This window comes from Scyliorhinus torazame, chromosome 13 (assembly GCF_047496885.1).
Source record: "Scyliorhinus torazame isolate Kashiwa2021f chromosome 13, sScyTor2.1, whole genome shotgun sequence".
Taxonomy (NCBI): Eukaryota; Metazoa; Chordata; class Chondrichthyes; order Carcharhiniformes; family Scyliorhinidae; genus Scyliorhinus; species Scyliorhinus torazame.
The window spans coordinates 193,470,438-193,493,562 of NC_092719.1; the positions used below are offsets into that span (position 1 = coordinate 193,470,438).

The 23,125-nt window shown below is 45.9% G+C and overlaps 1 protein-coding gene across 7 annotated transcripts in view; it reads left to right on the plus strand.

The window, feature by feature from the left end:
* Positions 1–21,557, plus strand: part of nisch (nischarin) — a 73,867-nt gene extending 52,310 nt beyond the window's left edge. For 3 of the 7 annotated variants that reach the window (XM_072472653.1, XM_072472654.1, XM_072472655.1), the window contains 5 exons: positions 958–1,141; positions 10,599–10,749; positions 17,773–17,904; positions 19,097–19,258; positions 20,574–21,557. In XM_072472653.1, coding sequence (XP_072328754.1) covers positions 958–1,141; positions 10,599–10,749; positions 17,773–17,904; positions 19,097–19,258; positions 20,574–21,205 — 1,261 coding nt within the window. In that variant the 3' untranslated portion in view covers positions 21,206–21,557. Of the gene's footprint in view, positions 1–957; positions 1,142–10,598; positions 10,750–12,204; positions 14,033–17,491; positions 17,606–17,772; positions 17,906–19,096; positions 19,259–20,573 lie in introns of those variants that run through there. The other 4 variants (XR_011934193.1, XM_072472656.1, XR_011934194.1 and 1 more) reach the window with 4 other exon arrangements.
* The last annotated feature ends 1,568 nt before the right edge of the window (positions 21,558–23,125 follow it).

The window sequence follows — 23,125 nt, forward strand, 5'->3', positions numbered from 1 at the left end:
ATTACTCCATAACCACCTCAGCTCATCTGTGTGGGTGGGGGGTGGAGTTGGGTGTGAAGAGTTGGGTCTAATGTGTCAAGCTATAACTTCCTCAGTCTTGTGAAGATCTGAGGAATCAATGCTGTGCCTTGTCCATTGCTTTTATATCCTCCCATAATGGGATCCCCAGGACAGGTCAGCACATTCCAATTGTAACTTAACCAGGATCTTGTCTGTTTGAATTATTTCCTTGTTTTCGTATTCTAGATACAAAGCCAAGGATTCTGTTTTAAATAGAGATGGGTCTTCCTGAAAGAATCCATTTGTGAAAGAATGGTAGCACAATAACTTCTGTTACTACATTAAAAAAGCAACAGCCATAAATCGCAGTACATGGGACAATTCAATTTTTTCCGATGCCAAGATGCAAGTTTAGGCCTATATTTGGCATATAAGTCGTAGGCTCCCCCCAAATTTATCATCTAATAAGTTTGTTTTTGGCTGTGCATGTATTAGGAGTTGTCTTCAATTTTTCAGCTCAGTTATATGTTTAGGGTTAAACTCTCATTTTAAGTTGGTGTATGGATCAAGCAGGTCATCTGAGCCATGCTGCTAAGATGCCATGCCCACACAGAGCAGACTGCATATGGTGACTGACTAACAGAAATTGGACCTCTGCACCAACAGTGGTGCTTCGCACTTTATATTTGGCTGACAAGTCTACCCCCATTTTTGGAAGGATTTTTCAAAGTTGTAAATGTTGATTTATAAGCCATGATGTATGCTGATAGCAAATTCAGGGCAGCAAGTAGTTACAGAAAACCGAAGTGCTTGGAAAACTTATTCCATTCCACATGGATTGTTAAAGCTTTGTTTAGAAAATGCTTTTCCTTTATTTTCTTGTCGCAAAATTTTCATTAGGTTAATCCTATTGATGAAATTCCTTTTTAAGTTTTTATCTTTTGTGATTTTATACAGCAGCCAACCAAACATCAGATCAGAGCTGAGCCGTTCTCTTCTGTATCCTTTAGAGGCACTGCTGCAGAAACTAACTGAAGAAAACCAGTGTCCTTTTCACCTTTCTGCTTCCCAATCTCTCCGACATCTAGCAGGTTTGAAAAGAAGAGCTATTGTGGAATATTTTCACAGTAGTGTGGCTGAGGTAATCTTTATACATAGTGGGGGCACATATTTATGTACATTATCTTTGCTAAAACCACTAGATGAGACCAGTTGGACTAAATATGATGATTGTGGCAGACCTGTTTAAATACTGTGGTAATCTTGATGTTCCCTCCTTCTGGGGCTGGGCTGTGACCACACAAGGAAATAACTCCAGGCATTAGAATTTCCACCAGTTCAACCATTTTGGCAATCACCATGACACTGACATTCCTTTGTGTGTGCATATTGTGAATGGCCTTATCCGTACCTGAACATATTTTCTTCAATTCTGCATCATGAACCATTTCTAGGAATCATAGAAAGGCCTCCTGTGCTGTCTACATTTAGCCTGTCATGTCTGTGCCGGCTTTCTGCAAGAACAACTCCGTTAGTCCCACTCCCCTGTCCTTTACCAATCTTTTCTCTTAGGTGCTTATCCAGTTCCTTTTCCAAAGCCAATTGATTCCAAATTCTCAGGCACTGCATTCCAGATTCTGCTTAACAAGTGTTTCCTTGTGTTACCTTTGTTTCTATAGCCATTCCCCTTAAATTGGTGCCATCTGACTCAAAACTGTTCCGACAATGAGAACGGCTTTTCCCTGTCTACTCTGAGCAGATCCCTCGTGAATTTGAACACTCTTATCTATTCACCTCTTAATTTTCTTCTCCAAGGAGAATAACCTGAACTCCTCCAATCTGTCCATGTAACCAAAGTCCCTCATCCCTGAACCATCCTTATAAATCTTTTCTGCACTCTGTCTAAAGCCTTCACATCCATCTGAATAGTTCTTTGAATTAGACTCATTACTGTAGTTGAATCTGAACCAGTGTTTGGTAAAGGTTCTTCATACTACTTTACTTTTGTATTCTATGCCTTTGTAATAAATTTCAAGATCCCTTATGCTTTTCTGACTACTTTCTTAATCGGACCTATCACCTTCAACAATTTGTGCATGTATGCCCCCAGATCTCTCTGTTCTTTCGCCCTCTTTAGAATTATACTGTTTGTTTTACATTTTGAAATTCTGCCTGTCCCTCCAAACTAGGCCATTGATATCATCGAATCCCTACAGTGCAGAAGGAGGTCATTCAACCCATTGAGTCTGCACCAACCCTTCGAATGAGCATTCTACCTTTGCCCCATCCCATAATCCCATAACCTAACCTGCCCATTCCTAGACACTAAGGGGCAATTTAACATTGCCAATTCACCAAACACGCGCACCTTGTGACTGTGGGAGGAAACCAGAGCACCTGGAGGAAATCCACATAGACACTGGGAGAACCTACAAACTCCACACAAGACAGTGACTCAAGGCCGCAATTGAACCCACTGTGCCGCCTTCACAATATACATCGTGAAAAGCGGTGCTCACAGTACCGGCTCCTCGGTTGCCAATTCTAGCTGGACATATTCCGGGAGATGTCAACAGAAGTGACGTTATCGGAAGCCTGCAAAATGATACCACGATACAGACCAGTGGAACAGAGCGGTCTCTTTGTACTATATATTTTGTATAGTTCAGCTGCGTGACTCTGCTCCATCAAGCTAGTCACCTAGTCCCTAGTCACAGGCTGTTTCTGTCGACTGTGACTCCTGATTCAGTATGGCAGAGTGAGGGAGAATGAACTTATCTTCACTAAATTCTGCTACTGAGTCTAAACAGTTCCTTCCTCTTGTTGCTCTTGGCGGACAGAAATCCGCACCCATCACCAATAATACTAATTGATCACTATACCAGCATCCAGCCCAATGCTCTTTCCTCCAGCTCTGCAGCCTAAGTGGACATCACCTCAACTGATCGGACCAATGATCATATGGTCTCGGCAGTTTTGATAGTTCCATCTGGGAACCTCCGCCAATATACAGGCTTTTCAATGGGTGTTGGAATAGATTTCTGGTGCTGGTACCTGAATGCAGGATGTGAATAACTGATAGCTGTTCCTGACATAAGGAAAGGTCAGCTCGTACCCGAGCATGAGCTGTGATTAGCTAGCAATTAGTTCTGATCTTCTGGAGGGTCAGGTGATACCCGAGCAAAGGCCGTGATTGATTGGCTGCTGATCCTGGCTACTGTAGCTGTTAGCTGACCTCCTAGAATGCTTTGTTTGGCCCTGGTGATTGCGGCTAATTTCGGCAGACGCCTGGCCATTTTGGGAGGGTTGGCAACACTACTGATGCCTAGAAATCCTACCTTCCGCCAGTCTGAAAAACAACTATTCTTCACTGCTGTTTCCTGTCATTCAACCATCTTCATATTCATTATGCTACTGTCACTTTTATTCAGTGGGCTTCATCTTAGCTGGCAAGCCTCTTATGTGGTACTTTATCTTTTGGAAATTCCTTTGGACGCAACATCAACTGTATTACCCTCAATTCTCCTCTGACACTTCATCAGAAAACCTTAATCATCTTAGTTAGACAAAATTTGCCTTTAACAAATCCATGCTGGCTTTCCTTAATTAGTCTGTAATTGTACAGATGACTAAATTTTGTCCAGAATTATCATTTTTGCAATCTTAACGAACAGAGAATAAAGTGACTGACCTGTTGTTGATGGGCTTATCCTTGTTTGAACAGGGTTGTAAAATTTACAATTCTCCAATCCTCTGGCACCACCTCTATAATCTGAGAAATATTCAATAAATACATCTAGTGCCTCCACAATTTCCATCCTTCCTTCATTCCATCCAGTCCTGGTCACTTATCAAGTGCAACCAGCCGTTTGAATATTTCCACTCTATTAATTTTTAGCTCATCCAATAGCTCCTGTTTCACTATGACTTCAGCGGCCTCCTTTAAAAGATAGATGCAAAATACTCATTTAGTACCTCAGCCAAGACCACTTTTTGGTTCCTTTTATTACCCTTTTACGATTTATTTGCCACCAATCTGTTATTTATCTGTCCTCATTTTCTTTTCCACTTGCCCCATGAACTTACTTTATTCAGCCTGGTTCTTAGTTGTATTATCAATCTGACATCTGTCATGCACAGCCCTTTTCTTCATCTTACTCAATCTTTTTCATCCAGGGACCTCTGCTTTGTTTGCCTTGTCTTTCCTCCTCATGGGAATGTACCTCAACGATCTCATTTTTAATTGTGCTTTAATTACTGCCTGTCAAATGGATGTGCTGGGAATTATTTATCTTGCTACTTTGTCTGCAAAGTAAATTTTCAGTTCCATTGTCATGGAATTATTTATTCAACTCATCATTCATTTTTAATGCACGAGTTGCTTTTCTCAAATATATGGTTACATTTTTCGAATGAGCTTCTGTGAGTGTACATGACTTTATATTGCTTGCTGGTCCCCCTGTTTTATATTGTTTTCTCTTGATGCTCCTCATCTTGCTATTCAGATTGTCAATTTGTTATTCTGCTCTAAGTGACTTTCTAGAATCAGGGGCGTCATTCTCCGACCCCCCAGAGGGTCGGAGAATGGCCGTTGGCCGCCGTGAATCCCGCCCCCGCCGAAGTCTCCGAAGGGAGAAAAGTCGGCGGGGTGTTAATGGCGCCGCTGCCGCGGAGAATGTCACGGGTCTGCGCAAGGCAGCCGATTTTCGGCCTGCCGATATTCTCCTTCCCGGATGGGCCGAAGTCCCGTCGACGTGATGACCGTTCACGTCGACGTGAATCAAACCTCGTTTTCATCGGCGTGACCCGGTGCTCCAGGCTCACGCCGACCAGCGAGGAGGTGAGTGACGGCCTGGGGGGTTGGCTCTGGGCAGGAAATGGCGTGGCCGCAGACTGATTGCGTGAGGAGAGGTGTGTCTCGGCTTGTGTGTGTGTGTGTGTGTGCGGCGGGGGGGGGGGGGGGGGTTGGTTGGTTAGAGTAGGCTGGGCTCCGGGGGAGTGCCGGGAGGGGGTCCGTGCCGGGGTGGAGGTTGGGGGTTGGGGGGGGTCCGTGCCGGGTTGGGGGTTGGGGGGGGTCCGTGCCGGGGTGGAGGTTGGGGGGGGGGGGGTCCGTGCTGGGGTGGAGGTTGGGGAGGGGGTCCGTGCTGGGGTGGAGGTTGGGGAGGGGGTCCGTGCTGGGGTGGAGGTTTGGGAGGGGGTCCGTGCCGGGGTGGAGGTTGGGGGTTGGGGAGGGTCCGTGCCGGGGTGGAGGTTGGGGGGGATCCGTGCTGGGGTGGAGGTTGGGGAGGGGGTCCGTGCCAAGGAGGGTGATGGGAGGGCAAATGAGTTGGTCCACCCGGCCAGGTGCCAGCCTCCAACAGTTGGACCCATGCGGTCCATGCCACCTGGCTGGGGGGAGGAGGGGATATGGGCAATGATGACATGTCGTCGTTCCCCTCCCCCCCCCCACCAGGCCGTCATGTTTTCAGATCATCCAGCGATGTTGGCCGCCGTGGTGGCAGCCGCTCATGTCTATGTTGCCCTGGATGATGAGGAGGAGGAGGAGGAGCGTGCCAGAGAGGCGGCGCAGGCTGCCGCAGAGGGGCAGGCGGCAGCCGCCCAGGCTGGAGGGACACCTGACCGACAGGACGAGGAGGGGGAGGAGGACGTCGCGGCCCCACGGCAACGGAGGCTCCCGAGTGCGCCCCGTGTGTACCGGCCCCGGCAGTCACACCAGGACCTCACGGACCGGTAATGCAGGAGGAGACTCCGGATGAGCCGGGAAACCGTGGCACACATCTGCCACCTGCTGGCACACCTGTCACCGCGTGGCACTGGCGGGGGACACCCTCTCCCCGTGTCCGTCAAGGTTACGGTGGCCCTGAACTTTTATGCAACGGGGTCATTCCAGGCACCGAGTGGAGACCTGTCCGGCATTTCGCAGACATCGGTGCACCGGTGCATCCGGGCAGTGACAGATGCCCTTTATGCCATGGCGCACCGCTACATCCGCTTCCCCGTGGACCGGACCAGCCAAGATGCCCGGGCCGTGGGCTTCTCTGCCGTGGCCGGGTTCCCCATGGTCCAGGGCGCGATCGATGGGATGCACGTCGCCGTGCGGCCACCTGCAGATAACAGGGCCGTGTTCACTAATAGGAAGGGGACCTATTCGATGAACGTACAGGTGGTCTGTGACCACCGCATGATGATCCTGCACGTCTGCGCCCGTCACCCAGGCAGTGTACACGACTCATTCGTGTTGTCGCGGTCATCCATCCCCGGCATGTACGAGGGACGCCATCCCCGGCTGAGGGGCTGGTTGCTGGGCGACAGGGGCTACCCATTGCGATCGTGGCTGATGACGCCTATACGGAGGCCACGCAATGAGGCGGAGAACCGCTACAATGATGCCCATGTAGCGACAAGGGGAGTGATCGAGAGGTGCTTTGGCGTGCTGAAGATGCGTTTCAGGTGCCTGGAGTATCGGTCAGATAGGGTCGGCCGCATCATTGTGGTGTGCTGCGTCCTGCACAACATAGCCCAGCAGAGGGGCGATGTGCCGCAGGCAGAGGAGGGCGGAGTGGAGGAGCAGCAGGAAGAGGCACAGTCCTCCCCAGATGAGGGGGATGGGGGCAATGGTCAGGGCAGACTGGGTAGACACAGGCGGGTGGCTGTCCACCGTTACCGGCTGGCCCAGCGGGCACGGGACAGACTGATAGCCGCCCGCTTCACTGACTAGATGGGCGTGGGAATCGGGTAGTATGGCCACAGACCGCACACCATGGCAACAGCCGACCACCCACCCACCCAGCACCCTCACCCCCCTCCCCAACCACACCCACCCCACCCGCATGCACACCCCCCCCCCCCCCATTGCCGATCCACCGGCGGCACAACACAGTTGCGGGTGGACGCGTGTCTATCGCAGGCCATGGAGGATGATGACAACCCGCCCTGCGATGAGCTCCTGGCTCTACATCGTTGGACTATGTCTGACCCATGGCCACCGTACCACCATCCACCCGGACCATCCCTGCATGCGGCTGTGACACTGCAGCGCACGGTCCTGTCCTCTGCCCGGGGGGATGTTGATGGCGGCCCAGGGGGAAGGGGGCAGACTCACCTGGGGCTGAGGTAAGACCACCCCTCACACACACACTTGCGCTCAACGTACATGACACGCCCGCACACTTTGGACAGAGCACAAAGGCAGCTTCGGTAGGTGTAACATTGACTTTAATAACCAAAGGAGTTCATGCACGTGCCCTAGCCCCTAAAACTCATCTGTGCCCTGCACCCGTGCCAACTTACTCAGTGTCTAATTGTTTGGCCTTACGGGCCCTTTGACTACGTCTACGTGGTTCCCCAGACGGTACAGCAGAACTGGAGGTGGACTCCTGTGATTCCTGCCCTCTGACACTGGATCCCTTTGGCGGCCGTTTCCTGGGGCGTCCTGGCCTAGATGGGCCAGGCTGCGGCCCGGGCGACTGGGATGGCGAGCTGCCAGCCTGTCCTGCCCGTTGCCCACCCGATGCACCTGGGACAGAAGGGGGGGAGTCCGAGGTGTCGCGGTGTACCGGGATCTCCCCTACAGAGGGAGCCGGGACGGACCACACCACCACCTCCTCCTCCCTCGGGGTGCCCGATGGCCCAGGCCTCTACATGGGTGGGGGATGCGAACGGACTGGCCATCCGACGCGCCCCCGACATCTGGCGCTGCCAGTCCTGGAGGCCCGTGCTGGTATCGACAGGGGTCTGCAGGTTTGCAGCCATGGAGCCCAGGGGGTTGTCAAACCCTGTCTGTGACAGTGCGACGCCGGCTCGCACATGGCCACTGGCGCCGATGCCCTCAGCGATGGCCTGCAGAGACTGGGCCATGGCCTGCAGAGACTGGGCCATGGCCTGCAGAGACTGGGCCATGGCCTGCAGAGACTGGGCCATGGCCTGCTGAGACTGGGCTATGGCGTTGAGCGCCTCTGCCATCTGGCGCTGGCACTGGCTCATGGCCTCCTGTGAGAGGGCAGCCATTTCCTGGGCCACAGACGCCGCCTGCACGGAAGGCCCCAGGCCTCGCAAACCGTTCCCCATGTCTGACACCGTCGCAACCATTGCCTCCACCGCGGACGCCACCCGTGCGGTGTCAGCCTGGGTGGCACGCATGACCGGGACCACTCCCAGCTCCTGGACGCGGGTGGACTCCTCCACCTGCGACCGCAGCCGCCGCAAGCCGCCCGTCACCCTCTTCGCTCGTCTCCGGGTCGGTGGTTGCATCGGATTTATGTGTGGGTGTGGTAACTGCAGGAACCCGGGATCCATCTGGGCGGCAGATGTTCGCTTGGCCTGGGCTGCCCTCCGACCGCCCGATCCCTCTGCTGCTCCTACCTCCACCTGCTGTACCGGGACGGCTGTGTTGTGCGCACCAGTGAGTGTACCAGACGCCTCATCACTAAAGTGCCCAACCGTGGTGAGTGTTTCTGCGATGGTGGAGGGTGTTGGTGACAGCAGTGGCGTTGTGTCGTGCTCTTCGTCCCACTCTGACTCCATGGCACTTTGGGGTGGGGGTTCGTCTCCACCCATCCACTCTTGAGTCACTGTCCGGTATTTCGTCTTCCCGGGTAGGGCTGTCCCGGGTAGGGCTGTCCCGGGTAGGGCTGTCCCGGCTCGGATGTGACGGGGGCCTGTGGCTGCCCCCCTCATCGCTGGGTGGTCGCTCCCGCACGTGACGGGGGTGTCGTCTCCCTGTTGCTCCAGGTCTCTCCGTCTCCCGTGGTGTGCGAGGGGCATCCTGCGGGCGTCGCATGCTGGAGGGTCCGGGTCTCTCCGTCTCCCATGGTCTCCGAGGGGCATCCTGCGGGCGTCGCATGCTGGAGGGTCCGGGTCTCTCCGTCTCCCGTGGTGTGCGAGGGGCATCCTGCGGGCGTCGCATGCTGGAGGGTCCGGGTCTCTCCGTCTCCCGTGGTCTCCGAGGGGCATCCTGCGGGCGTCGCATGCTGGAGGGTGCGGGTCTCTCCGTCTCCTGTGGTCTCCGAGGGGCATCCTGCGGGCAGTGTGCTTCTGCGGGGATGGGTGCCTGGACGTTTGGTCCTGCGATACACAATGAAGCATGCATGGTTAGACATCAGGCAGTGATCAGGTGATACGGGGAGGGGGATATAGGGGAGGGGGGATATGGGGACGGGCTGTCGGTGGCTCACTTGCTGGTGGGCCCCCGACCTCTGCATCAGCAACCTCCCGGTCCTCAGGTCCGCCAGCCAGTTCCAGGGCCCTTTCCTCGTGTACGGTCAGTGGCCTCTCATCAGCGGGCCCTCCTCCAGTCCTCACATGCTCCCTATTGTTGTGTGCGCGCTTCTCCTGTGGGGGGGGGGGGGGGGGGGGGGGGTGGCAGGGGTAAAAGGCAACAGTGTTAGGCAGGTATATGAATGCACGCCATCGGTTGCGCGTGCATTGCAGAGGTTAAGGTTAGGGCTGGATTCACTTGGGGATATGGGGGAGGGGGGGAATATGGGGGAGGGGGGAATATGGGGGAGGGGGGAATATGGGGGAGGGCGGGATATGGGGGAGGGGGGGATATGGGGGAGGCTCACCCTGCCTGCTCTGACGAGGTCGTTCACCTTCTTGTGGCACTGGGTGCCTGTCCGTGGTGTCAGGGCCACAGCGGTGACTGCCTCTGCCACTTCCCTCAACAGACGCCGGCTGTGGCGTGGGGCAACTCTGCGGCCGTGCCCGGGATACAGGGCGTCCCTCCTCTGCTCCACCGCGTCCAGGAGCGCCTCCACATCGCGTGACTCGAACCTCGGGGCTGAGCGACGGCCAGCCATCCAGTCGGGTGTTGCGGTCGGGTGTTCCGGTCGGGTGGGGGGGGGAGCTGCGCGGCCTTATGAGCCGTCACGCCGTGCGGCGCGTATGACGCTGCACGGCGTGAACCACTGCGCAAGCGCGGATCCCGTTACGTTGCTGCTAGCCCATTTCGGGCCGGAGACTATCGTCCCATTTTTATGACGTGACGCAAGTGGGATTTGCGCCGTCTTTTGCGCCGATCGGCGGACTTTCCGGCGATAACGGAGAATTTCGCCCCAGATTCTGGTTAACTAGAAATTGTTTGTGTGGAGTCAATTGAACTGGACTATGGCCCGCAATTGATGTTTTGCATACTAATCAATATGTTGAATATTTATATTTAATCAATTAATATGTTGGTCCTGCACTGAGGAACTTTTAAATGTATTTTGCTTCCGTTTATCCTTGCACAGCTTAACAGTTTACATAATTTTAAAAACCTTCATATTTTTGCTTGAGAAAATTTTTATAAATGTTGCTCATTTTTGAATTTGAACTAAGTTATTCAATCAGCCTTTATATTAAATAACAGGCCACTTGATAAAGAGAATTTTGGATATCATTGTTGGTCTGTATCAAAGTTGACTCTGGATCATTTGTGTAGTGGTGAACAATTCCCTTTTTCAATTGCTATTGAAATAAGTGCCAGCGTATTCTAGGATAAATTTTCAAAGCTTCATTACTGATGGCTTAAGCAAAATGGATGAGCATTTTTGTTCACCTTTTAGGTACTCTCTTTATTCACTCCGTTTCACCAATTTTCTTCAATTGTACTTTTACAGGTTGAGAATGAGGAGTTAAAGCATTTAACTTGGTCTTCAGTCATATTTCACAAATGTTCTGAGCTTGAAGTGACTGCGTGCATAATGCTCTCAACCAAAGCACTATATTTTGTGCTAGATGATGCTATTGTCCAGCTTGCTGATCAAACTGGTAGGGATAATTGATTTATGTTTACTTAACCGTCGTTTGCCGTGTATAGTAACAATTATCTTCAATTTCTAGGTTTTTCTGCAAATCAAGTTGCATTTAGTATCTGGAACATTACTTAGTAAGATCCTCACTATTATAATGAGCAGTTAAATACAAAGCTAATCTCAAAGGGTGGGACCTCATGGCGGCACAGCACAGTGGTTGGCACTGCTGCCTCACAGTGCTGAGGACCCTGGTTCGATCCCGGCCCTGGGTCACTGTCCATGTGCAGTTTGCACATTCTCCCCGTGTCTGCGTGGGTCTCACCACCACAACCCAACAGATGTGCAGGGTAGGTGAATTGGCCATGCTCAATTATCCCTTAATTGGAAAAAAAGAATTGGGTACTCTAAATTTATTTTAAAAAAAACAAAGGGTGGGACCACTTTGCTCATTTAACTTGGATTAAGGGAAATCTGAAAGACGTTGACTTGAAAGAATGGCAGAAGCAATGGAAATTGCTCTACCATTCTTCCACCACCGACAAACAGTGGCAACCTTGTGTACAATATACAAGATGCACTGCAGTAACTCACCAAGGTTCCTTAGACAGCACCTTCCAACTCCACGACCACTACCACCTAGAAGGACAAGAGCAGCAAATATCTGGGAACCCCACCACCTGGAGGTTCGCCTCCAAGTCACTCGCCACCCCTATTTACAAATATATTGCCGTTCCTTCACTTTCGCTGGGTCAAAATCCTGGAACTCCCTCCCTAACAGCATAGTGGATGCACCTACACCTGAAGAACTGCAGCGGCTCAAGAAAGTGCCACCTTCTGAAGGGCAATTGGGATGGGAAATAAATGCTGGTTTAACCAGCAACGCCCACATCTCATAAATGAATTTTTTTAAAAAACAACCTTTAGAAGGAAATTGGATATAAATTTGAAAATGAAAAAGAAATTGCAAGGCTATGTCGGACGTTTGGGTAACTGGGACTATTGAATAACTCAAAGATCTGGCATAGACATGATGGGAGAAATGGCCTCTGTCCATGATATATGATTCTACAATCTCTGTCTTGTGATTGGGATTGAGAAAAACTATGGTAGTGGTGGGCTAAATGCGGCCCATTAGTGTTCTGAGTGCGGCCTGAGAGAGATTTTGTTGACTGCTGCCCATATGCAGGATTGCCGTATTCCGCTGGTTTCCATTTGTGTAGCTTTTTTCCTACCGGTGTGACTGAAATGATATGCACATAAAAGCAAGGGCTCGCGAAGTGAGGTGTGTGCTGATTGCACACAACATTGACTGCAAGAATCGTGCACTCCCTCTGCCCAATCAAGTGTAAAGAATTATTTTGTTTTTGCCACTTGAAGTTGATAATTCTATTGATATATAAATGAGTAAGCATTTTCTAGAACCCATTATGAAATATTCAGCATGTATTAAATGAATTCAATCTTACTCAAGGATTATAGTTGGTGAACAGGCCTGATTTCAATCTTGCAGCCCACTGAGATGAAGGAGGGACATTCATGTGGCTCTACCATTGAGCTATGTTATTTAACAGCCTCAGCTTTTAGCAGAGGAGCATGAGAGTGGTACTGGAGGAAAATATGGGAGAGCTCAAGAGGTAAATGTGTAGAAATATGTCTGGGCCCGGGAAGAGGAGGGTAACCCCCTTCACCTGGCACCCATGCATCCCAATGGTCAATTAATACAGTGAGCAAAAACATTGATATTATTTTCCCTGACCTAAAGCTAATTTGTTGCATAATTAATGCTACTGTAGTCGAAGTTGACTAACTTGGTGTGGACCAAAGATTGAACCTTAGGTTGGTTAGATATTCTTGTCTGGTAAGATTTAACTTAAAAGAGGAATTGTGCATTTAATTTCAATGTTAGTTTTATATTTTGGCGTAACTAGCATAGAGAATTTTATTGGTAAATGTTATAAAGGGTTATTACTATCAGTAATACTTGGGTCCTTTTGCCATAAATGAGTTTTACTTAAATTTTCCCTGTACATTTGGGCTCCATAACTATTTCAACTAGTTGCAAGTTCCCAAGCACTTCTGGGTCAAATGTAATTTTAATTGAAATATTTACAAGCCGAACTTTGACATTACTTTTTGTTTTCTTCTCCTAACCTATAATGTAAAATACTGGCCAACATTTTGCACTGGTAATGACTGCAGCAAAACTTGTCAGTGTTTGCTCTCGTTACTGCATTGAAACTGACAGCAACTTCTAGAATCCACCTTGTGCACAACAATGCAGAAATCCAGCCGTTTCTGTCGGTGACTATTGTTTCTCCAGAGCATATACTGTAAAGGCACCCCAGGTGATGGGAAATCTTTAAATTGATGAGAACTTCCAGTGTTTTATTTGTTAATCTTGATGTAAAAACCCTTAATTCGCACCTTTTTTTGAATGAGGTGTATGTAATTTTAAAAATATATTAATTCATAATTAGGAATAGACACCCTCACTAGCCACAAAATCATGTTTAGATGGTTCACCAATCTTTTCCATTGTAATGAACATCCACATTAAAAAAATTTGTTTTGAGATTTATTTCAGTAAAAAAAGAGAGTACAGATAGTAGCTATCTGAAAATTTAGAAATGAAGGGTATGAAATGCCTTTAACATTTGAATATAATTGGTTGTTTACCTGCTGACATCACCACTGCTGCATGTCAAGAGAGCCCTTTGATTTGATACCAAATCTGAAAATTGGAATCTGCGCCACAGAGATTTATTGACCCTTGGGACCAACTTTCTTTGAGGTTACAGTCTTTACTAAGACACCTGACTTTACCAACAAGAAGATGCTGTACAGATCATGGTGAAAGAGGAGGTAATTCAAAATCTTGAAAGGTTTGACATTGAAGAGGATAGGTGTTGGATAGGCAGTATCTACTTGAATGAAATGAAAATCGCTTATTGTCACAAGTAGGCTTCAACTGAGTTACTGTGTCGCCACATTCCGGAGCCTGTTCGGGGAGGCTGGTATGGGTATTGAACCATGCTGCTGGCCTGCCTTGGTCTGCTTTCAAAGCCAGCGATTTAGCCCTGTGCTAAACCAGCCCTTTGTTGATAAGGCTCCAGGACTGGATGAGATGCAGCCAAGCATACAGAGGAAATTGAGACAGGACATTATGGAGGAGCCAGTCATTTTAAAAAGAATTTAAAGTGCCCAATTTATTTTCAATTGGGCAATTTAGCACAGCCAATCCATCTACCGGCACATCTTTGGGTTGTGGAGGTGAGATCCTTGCAGGCATGGTGAGAATGTGCAAACTCCACACGGACAGTGACCTGGGGCCGGGATCGAACCAGGGTCCTTGGCGCTGTGAGGGAGCAGTGCTACACACTGTGCCACCCTGTGGAGACACTAGTCATAATATTCCTGTTCCCCCTTAGACTCGGGTAGTGCCAGACGACTGGAGAAATGTAAATATTCATCCTTGTTCAAAGAAAGGTGTAAAAATAACTCCTGGAGCTGCAGGCCAGTCAGTTAAAATGGTGGGGAAGTTTCTGGAAACACTACTTCTGGACAAAATTAATCGTCACTTAAGGAAATATGTGTTATTAAGGAAAGCCAGCATGGATTTATTAACGGCAAATCGTGTTTGAGTAACCTGCTTGAGGTTTTCGATGAGGCTGTTGCTGTTAACGTGGATTTCCAAAAAGCATTTGATAAAATACTATACGGAAGACATTTGAGCTTTAAAAAAAAATTGTTTTGTCATTTACGGGATGTGGGCGTCTCTGGATAGGCCAGCATTTATTGCCCATCCCTAATTGCCCTTCAGAAGGTGGTGGTGTGTTGCCTTCTTGAACCGCTGCAGTCCTTGAAGTGTAGGTACACCCACTGTTCTTTAAGGAAGGGAATTTCAGGATGTTGCCTGGCGACAGAGAAGGAGTGACGGTATATTTCCAAGTCAGGGTGGTGAGTGACTTGGAGGGGAACCTCCAGGTGGTGGGGTTCCCAGGTATCTGCTGCTCTTGTCCTTCTAAATGGTAGTGGTCGTGGTTTTTGGAAGGTGTTATCTATGGAACCTTAGTGAGTTACTGCAGTGCATCTTGTAGGTGGTACACAAAGCTGCCACTGTTCGTCGGTGATAGAGGGTTTGAATGCTTGTGGAAGGGGGAGCAATCAAGCGGGCTGCTTTGTCCTGGATGGTGTTGAGCTTCCTGAATGTTGTTGGAGCTGCACTCATCCAGGCAAGTGGAGAGCAAAGTTATAATTTGTGGAATAAAAGGGACAGTAGAGACATGGATACCAGATTCCCAGAGTAACGGGAAACAGAGTGGTGGTTAATGGATGAAACATAAAACAGGACTTAGAAGCAGGAATAGATCATTTGGCTCTTTGAGCCTGCTCCACCATTCGATAAAATCATGGTTGATCTGATAATTGACATTATTCCAGTTTCCTGCCTGTACCCCATCACTCTTAACTACCTTGTCTATCTAAAATCTATCCAAGTCAGCTTTGAATAAATTCAATGACCCAGCTTCCACTACTTTCTGGGGAAGCGAATTCCACCGATAAATGACCTTCAGAAAAAAAAAGTCTCCTCACCTCTGTTGTAAAAGGGAGAATTCTTATTTATCAACTGTTCTCGTCTCCCCACAAGAGGAAACACCCTCTCTCTATCCATCCTATTAAGTCCTCTCAGCATATTCTGTTTCACTAAGATCACTTCTCATTCTTCTGAACTCCAATGGGTGTAGGCCCAACCTGTTCAACCTTACTTCATAATATAAGCCCTTCATCTCAGGCCAGTGAATCTTTTCTGAATTGACAACACAATTCTATCCCTTTTCAAATGTGGAGAACAAAACTGCACAAAGTATTCCAGAGGTGGTCTCACCAGGGCGTTGTTCACTGCAGTAAAACTTTTCTGCTTTCATATTCCATTCCCCTTACAATACATGCCAACATACTATTTTGCCTGCTTAATCACTAACTGCGTACTGAGTTTTCCAAATTACCCAGATTTCTCTATCACTGAATTCTGAAAATGGCGATTTTCTAAGTATCCTGCAACCTCCTTGAAATGAAACGAAAATCGCTTATTGTCACAAGTAGGCTTCAATGAAGTTACTGTGAAAAGCCCCTAGTTGCCACGTTCCGGTGCCTGTTCGGGGAGGCTAGTACGGGAATCGATTATAGCAATTTCTCTCTGACAGATGTTCGACTAGCTGGCCTTTGGTTTCCTGCTTTTTGTCTCCTTCCTTTCTTGAATTAAAGTGTTATGTTTTCTATTCACTAATCCACTGGAATCTAAGACATTTTGCAAGATTGTAGCCAATGTCTGTCTTATCTCTGCAGCCACTTTTAAGACCCTATGTTGCAGGCCAGAAGGTCCTGGGAACCTGCCTGCCTTCATGTCTAAGAATTTTCCCAGTACATTTTCCCTGGTGACGGTGATTGTTTTGATTCCTTTCACCTCTTGATTTTTCACAATGTTTTTGGGACGGGACGAAGGTTTATAGTGGAGTTCCAAGGATTTGGTTTTTAAGACCCGTGCTCTTCCTGATATATATTAATGACTTAGACCTTGGTGCACAGGACATGATTTCAAAATTTGACCGTTTGTACAAAATTTAGAAGAATTGTAAACAGTGAGGGGTATAATGTAGAACTTTTGGACGTAGGATGATGCAATGGGTGGACAAGGGATTTTTTTTTTTAAAGACATTTTATGAAGGCATTTATAAATTTTTAACAACAATTTCAAGAGGAAAACAACAAAGTAAGTAACACCCACCCAACCAACAACCACACCCAGCCAACTTGGCTTACATACACAGTTCCCCAGTCCCACTCCCCCACTTACTAATCCCGCCTCAACCCCACCTCCCTCCCGAACCCCCCCCCCCCCTTTTTGTGTTTCCTGACAGCTTAATTTTCCCCAAAGAAGTCGATAAACTGCTGCCACGCCCGGGTGAACCCTAGCATCGATCCTCTCAGGGCAAACATGATCTTCTCAAACCTGAGAAACCCGGACATGTCACTAACCCATACCCCCGATTTTGGGGGCTCGACAAGGGATTTATTTTAGTGGGAAGAATGTAGAGAGACACTATTAAATAACGGGTATAATTCTAAAACGGGTCTACTGTGGCCGAACAGGTTGATTGAGTGGTTAATAAAGCATACAATATCCTCTACTTTTATTAATAGGAGCACAGAGTACAAATGCAAAGAGGTTATGTTGAACTGTATAAAACATCGGTTCCACCTCAATTAAAGTGTTAGGTTCTGGGCGGCACACTTTAATGCCGTCCTACCTTTCCTAAAGAGATTGTAGAAAAGATTCACAAATGGTTCCAGGGATGAGGAACTTCTGTTACCTGGATAGAGAGTGGGACACTTTTCCTTGGAGAAGTGTTGAGAGGAGAATTAATAGAAATACAAAATCATGAGGGGGTCTTGGCAGAATAGATAGGGAAAAACTTCCCATTGATGGAAGGATCAAGAGAAAGAGAGCTCCGATTTAAGGTAATGAAAAACTTTCATGCAATGAGTGTTTGGGATCTGGAATGCACTGCCAGAATGTGGTAGATGCAAGTTCAATTCAGGCATATAGGAGGAAATTAGATTATCTGGAAAGGAAGAATGTGCAGGGCTTCAGGGAGAAGGTTGGGAAATGGCATCGGGTAGATTGCTCGTTTGGCGTCCCACCACAGACTTGAGAGGCCTCCTTCTGTATTGTAACCATTCTGTAATTCTGTTGGCAGCAAGGTGTCTACAAAATCAGCACCTTTATCTTCGTTAGAAGATGAAACATTCTGGATATATGTCCAAACCTCAGTTGAAAGTGGATACTTCGCAAGTTGCCACAACATAATGCGGTTGGTCATATAAACTAGTGCATTCTGAATGTTGCACCGATTTGAGTTCAAGTTTCAATATTGCTTTTTGAACAGTTCTCTCGAAGCATTGATTAATAACTTAAAATATTTCCAATACATTAAGTTCACAGTAACATTAAATGATCTGTTTTCATAAATTTAATTAGGATGTTGGAATGAGCAGTTGTCTTTTGACCGTGAACAGACCAGTCTGCTGCTGTCCTTCTGCTTTGTCTTAAAATTAAATGATCTGCAGTCTGTGCATGTGGGCCTTTTTGATCAGTATTTTCGCATCACTGGTGAGTCAATTCCCCTCATTTTCTCTTGGTAGCTCACAATTTTGCAAGCATCTAGAAAATATCTAACTTTTATGTTCCATTTTTTTATAACCGTAAACGTCAATTGTATTTTTATGAAATGTATTGACATTTTGACCATGGTGAATTGCTAACACCGATTTCTGTATGTATTCTTGGTGTTTTAATACTTGATGTGCAGTTGTGGTAAGAATTAGGAGTTTGCTTTGCAACTGCAGTCCAGTCTTTTGACTGAAGATAGAAATTCGTGCAGTACAAATTAATTTTCTTTTATCTTGCTGACCTACACCACAGAAGGGGGCCATTCAGCCCATTGTGTCTGTGCCAGCTCTTTGAAAGAGCTATCAGAGTTCCCCGCACAGTTGCTCTTTCCCCAGTATCAAAGAACTATACTTTTGAAACTATACTATTGAATCTGTTCCCACCACTCCATTCTTTCAGTCAGTGCATTCCAGATCACAAAACTCCTCATCTTCCCCCTGGCTATTTTGCCAGTTAACTTAAATCTTGTGTGCTCTGATAAATGACCCTCCTGTTAGTGTAAATAGTTTCTCCACATTTGTTATCAAAACCCCTAATCATTTTGAACACCAAAAATTAAATCTCTCCATTAATGTCCTCTGTTTTAAGGAAAACAATTCCAGCTTCTCTACTCTTCAACATAACGGGCCTCACATCCTTGGTCACTCTCCTCTTAAGACTTGTCACTGCAGCATTTCTAAGGACTGCAGCATGTGATGATATGGAAGTTAGCTGCTAGTGTTATTTGTAACTGTTCTTGGTTTATGATTTTTGTAGAACAGATTGGGTCCCCGATTAATGGCACTTTTTTGTTGTTAAGTCCTGCTTGGGTGTAGGCCCATAAAATCGTCCACCATGAAAAATCTATCAAGCTCAGTCCATGTGAAGAATTTGGGAATTTTCAAAGATCAGCACTGTTGCAATGCACAGAGATAATTCATAATTGTACTTGTACTTTGTCATCACAAGAATGATTGTAGATGTTAGCAAGTTAAGAATTTTTACTATTAAAACCTTTATTGGATAAAATGTTCTTTAAAATGAGGACAAAATATATTCTTGCATATTTAGGTAAACTGCAGTTTTCTCCAAGGTTTAACAAATTCCACAAAAAGAATATTGCTTCATTATGAATTTTTAACTTTTGATCTAGGCCCATCTGCTGAACAGACAGTTGCTTGCCTGACCAGGGATAGCTATACCACGCATACCTTTGTGCAGCAGTTAATGGCTGTTTTATCTTTGTTGGAACGGACACCTTCACCAGAGCCAGTCGAACTAGATTTCTATACAGAATTCGGAAAGAAAAGCACAGGTAATGTAGACGGGACTATATAGCTTTGGGCAGTCTACTTTTTGAAGTAGTTTAATTGACGTTCGTAGCTATGCCTTACCTGACTCTCCACATTAGTGATTTGGAGAATGGAAGCTGTAGGTTTATTTTTCTCGTGTTTATTTCGAGAATGTTATATGGTATATAGAAAGAAGAAATCTGTGATGTGTAACCATCACGGATGTGCAGTCTGAACATCAAATGAGCTGCCACAGTATTTAATGTGGCCCGTGAAAAGCATGTTTATGATCATTATCAAAACCGTCAAACCGTATGACACTCTTGATCCAACGTTTCTGATTGCTCTATCTTGCCAGTTTTACTGCATGTCATTGGTACCGATAAAGACTGACTATGTGACTTGTATTTAATACAGAGACCTGAAGATAATTGTTCAGTAGGTTCCCACTATTAAACATAATCCTGAATATATTTTGGGGTTAAATATTTTATTAAATTCTGTTTATTAATTTAATGGACTGACCATCAATTTGCACAACTGTGCACAAAAAAGACTTTGTAACTGACTCATTTAGATTGGTTTTTAAGATTAGTAGCCCCTCATAGCCCTTGTGGCGTACGATTAGTAGCCCCTCAGCCTTTCCAAGTCTCAAATGTCTTTTGACCAACCTACTTCATCAATGTTGTCCATAACCAACTGCTAGGAATGTGTGTTTAATCTACTCCTAAAGGCATCATTGATTAGAGATTGATAAATACTGTAATTTCACATGTTCTGCTCCCAATTGCTACATTTGCTTCAGCATCAACATGACTCCTTCCTTTTCTTTAAATCCTGCTTTGAGTCCATAGCATTATTTTCATTTTTAACTCATCTTAACAGAGTAACTAGCATGTAGTCACAACAAATAATAGTTTAATGAAAACAGAGATGATAGTCATACTTAATCCTAGGGCCTGCTATTTGCCGACTATTTTCTTTGTTATAAATTTAGAGTACCCAATTCATTTTGTTTTCCAATTATGGGATAATTTGGCGTGGCCAATCCACCTAGCCTGCACATTTTGGATTGTGGGGGTGAGACCCCTGCAGACACGGGGAGAATATGCGGACTCCACATTGACAGTGACCCGCCGCTGGGATTGAACCCAGGTCCTCAGCGCCGTGAGGCAGCAGTGCTAACCACTGTGCCATCATGCCACTTTACTATTTGCCGACTATATTAGTGATTCTGCCTCCTTGTAAAACTAAATATGTTGGTTTGTGCTGCACTTCATTTTTTAAAAAGTATGAATATGCAAGGCAATTTGTAACTTGTGAATCTTTTTTGAACAGGTCAAATGGAAAATTATGAAATTATCCACTCCAGTAGAGTGAAATTCATTTATCCTAGTGAAGAAGAAGTTGGTGACTTGACTTTTATTGTAGCAGAGAACATCCAGGAACCAAAAAATCTCCAGACATCCAACATACTTTTGTATGTCCTGGCATTCCAAGTAAAGTCTCTGGAAACGTCTTTGCATGCTAGCAAAAGTTCTCTACAGCCTAAAACTTTAATTTTGACTAGCTATGACATGCTTCTATTTGAAGAAGATTATGTCAGTTATCCATTGCCAGAATTTGCAAAGGAGCCTCCACAGAGGGACAAATACAAATTAACTGATGCCAGGCGGATCCGGGATCTAGATCGTGTACTCATGGGTTATCAGACTTACCCACAGGCCATCACATTTGTGTTTGATGATGTGCAGAACCGTGACCTCTTGAGTGACATGATGCTTGACCATTTTGAACATCCACTTAATGCCTCTTCTGCCAGTAGAAAATACCACTGTAACAGCAGCCGTGAAGTTCAGTGGTGTCTCTTTGTAGCCAGCCCTGAAAGTCGTGAGAAGCTGATTGCATTGCTTGCTAGACAGTGGGAGCTGCTTTGCAGTAGAGAACTACCACTTGAACTTACAGGTTAACATTTTGTCCATGTCAAGTATGACCAATAAACTGTAAAACTAAGTTGTACTGATGATAAGCAGTTATTTGTACAGCACTCTTGGGGATTGTAAATACCATGGGAGTCAGACCAGTTTCTTTGATGTCTAGGGCGTTTAAAATATATTTTTTACGAATTCAGCATAAACAAAGTTTACTTGTACACACTGATGCATCTTGCTTTTGTGCAATATAAACTGAACATAAAGGTCACTGTTATGCTTGTATGTTTTTGAAATATTAAGTGCAATGTTTATCTAATGGACAACTTTCTTTGGCATGCTGCTATAATTAATTTGAAATAAAGTTGGTCTTGGATTTTTTTTTTTAAAAGTACTGTGCTTTAATGAAACTTTGGAAATATTTAATTAATGGTTTTCTTCTGGATAAAGTTGCAGTTTGGAGCACTGCTACGTAGTACTGTTGAGTAGATAAGGTGCAGATTTTCTATTCTCTATCAAGGAAGTGAAAATTGGGTCATTGGCAGTATAAATGTGTCTGATTGTGTCCAGTCAAAGATGGCACTGGCTAAGCTATAGAAGGGGGCTGCTGAACTGTCTGTGGCAGAGGGTTTAAAAACTACTTGGCAATGGTAAAAACAGGGACATAACAATTTCTTTCCAACAACCCAAAACATACTTTTGCAATGTGTAAATGAATGTCCAGTAAGTGCTTCATGTAGCATATTAAATTGTTTTGTCACTTTTCAAATTCTGAAAATGAGGGCTTCCTTGCTGAACATAGTATACTGAAGCTTTGATGACGTGTAATGTTATGGGAGTTCATGCTATTAACTTGTCTGCCAAAAGATTCTCAGTAATAATTGACTGCCATCCTAAACTGGAAAATCTTATGCCAAATTATGCCAGAATCCTCTCTCTGATGCCTCTTAACAAATTACTCTGAAATGGCATTAGTCATGGCCAGGACTATGCCCCCCTGCTGCAAGAGAAGAGGTAAAAATTAGTCCTACAAAGTAGGATGATGTTAAAGGCTAATGAAACTGTCATAAATGTAGTTTGGACTTTCCTAGTTAAGTGGAATGATTTCAGAACTTTTGCTTTTGTATCATGCTACACACATTGTCCAGAATTTAACCACATGTGCTATGTAAAAGGAATAAATTAGTAATCTCGTTCAGATCTCAGGTTATCTTTACAAACCATTCTCATGTTCCTTCATTTGGACCTTCTGGAGAATGTCTTTTAGAATTCGAGTTATTCATTTAAAAAAGAAACAAGTGGAAGTTACAGGATGATTATTGTAACAACAAATACATTTGTGTTGGTTCAGCATGGGACAAATCTTCACCTCTTCCCTTAACTCCTTAAGGAGCCATGTTGGTATCCCACCAGTCAATGTCCAGGAGTTGATTTTGAAATTTGTCTCCGATTCTGCATGACCGTTTTGGGTGAGTTGTATTAGCATTTAAGATGAGTTACATAGTGGAGGTTAAAAATATCTCCGTATTGGATTTAAATTGTGATTAATTTAGAATTGGGTTATTAAAGGAAAGACATTATAGTAATAAATTAAATAACCAATCTATTAAATAGATTAAACTTTATATGCTAATAATTAGCAATGTTTCCAGAAATTCTTATTGGGACTTTTAACGTTTAATAATAATTATACACAAGTATGCCACCCATAACTACCTTCCATGGGTGTTCACCTCTACCATCATCACAGCAGTCTACGTCCCACCCCAGGTGGAAGTGAAGAAGGCGCTTGATAAATTGTACACTATGATGAACAGCAGTGAAACAGAATACCAAGAGGCCTTATTCATTGTGGCTGGGGACTTCAACCAGACCAACCCTGAGTGTACTGCCAAAATTCCACCAAAACATCACCTGCCCCACCAGGAGCCCCAACATCCTTGACGACTGCTGCACAAA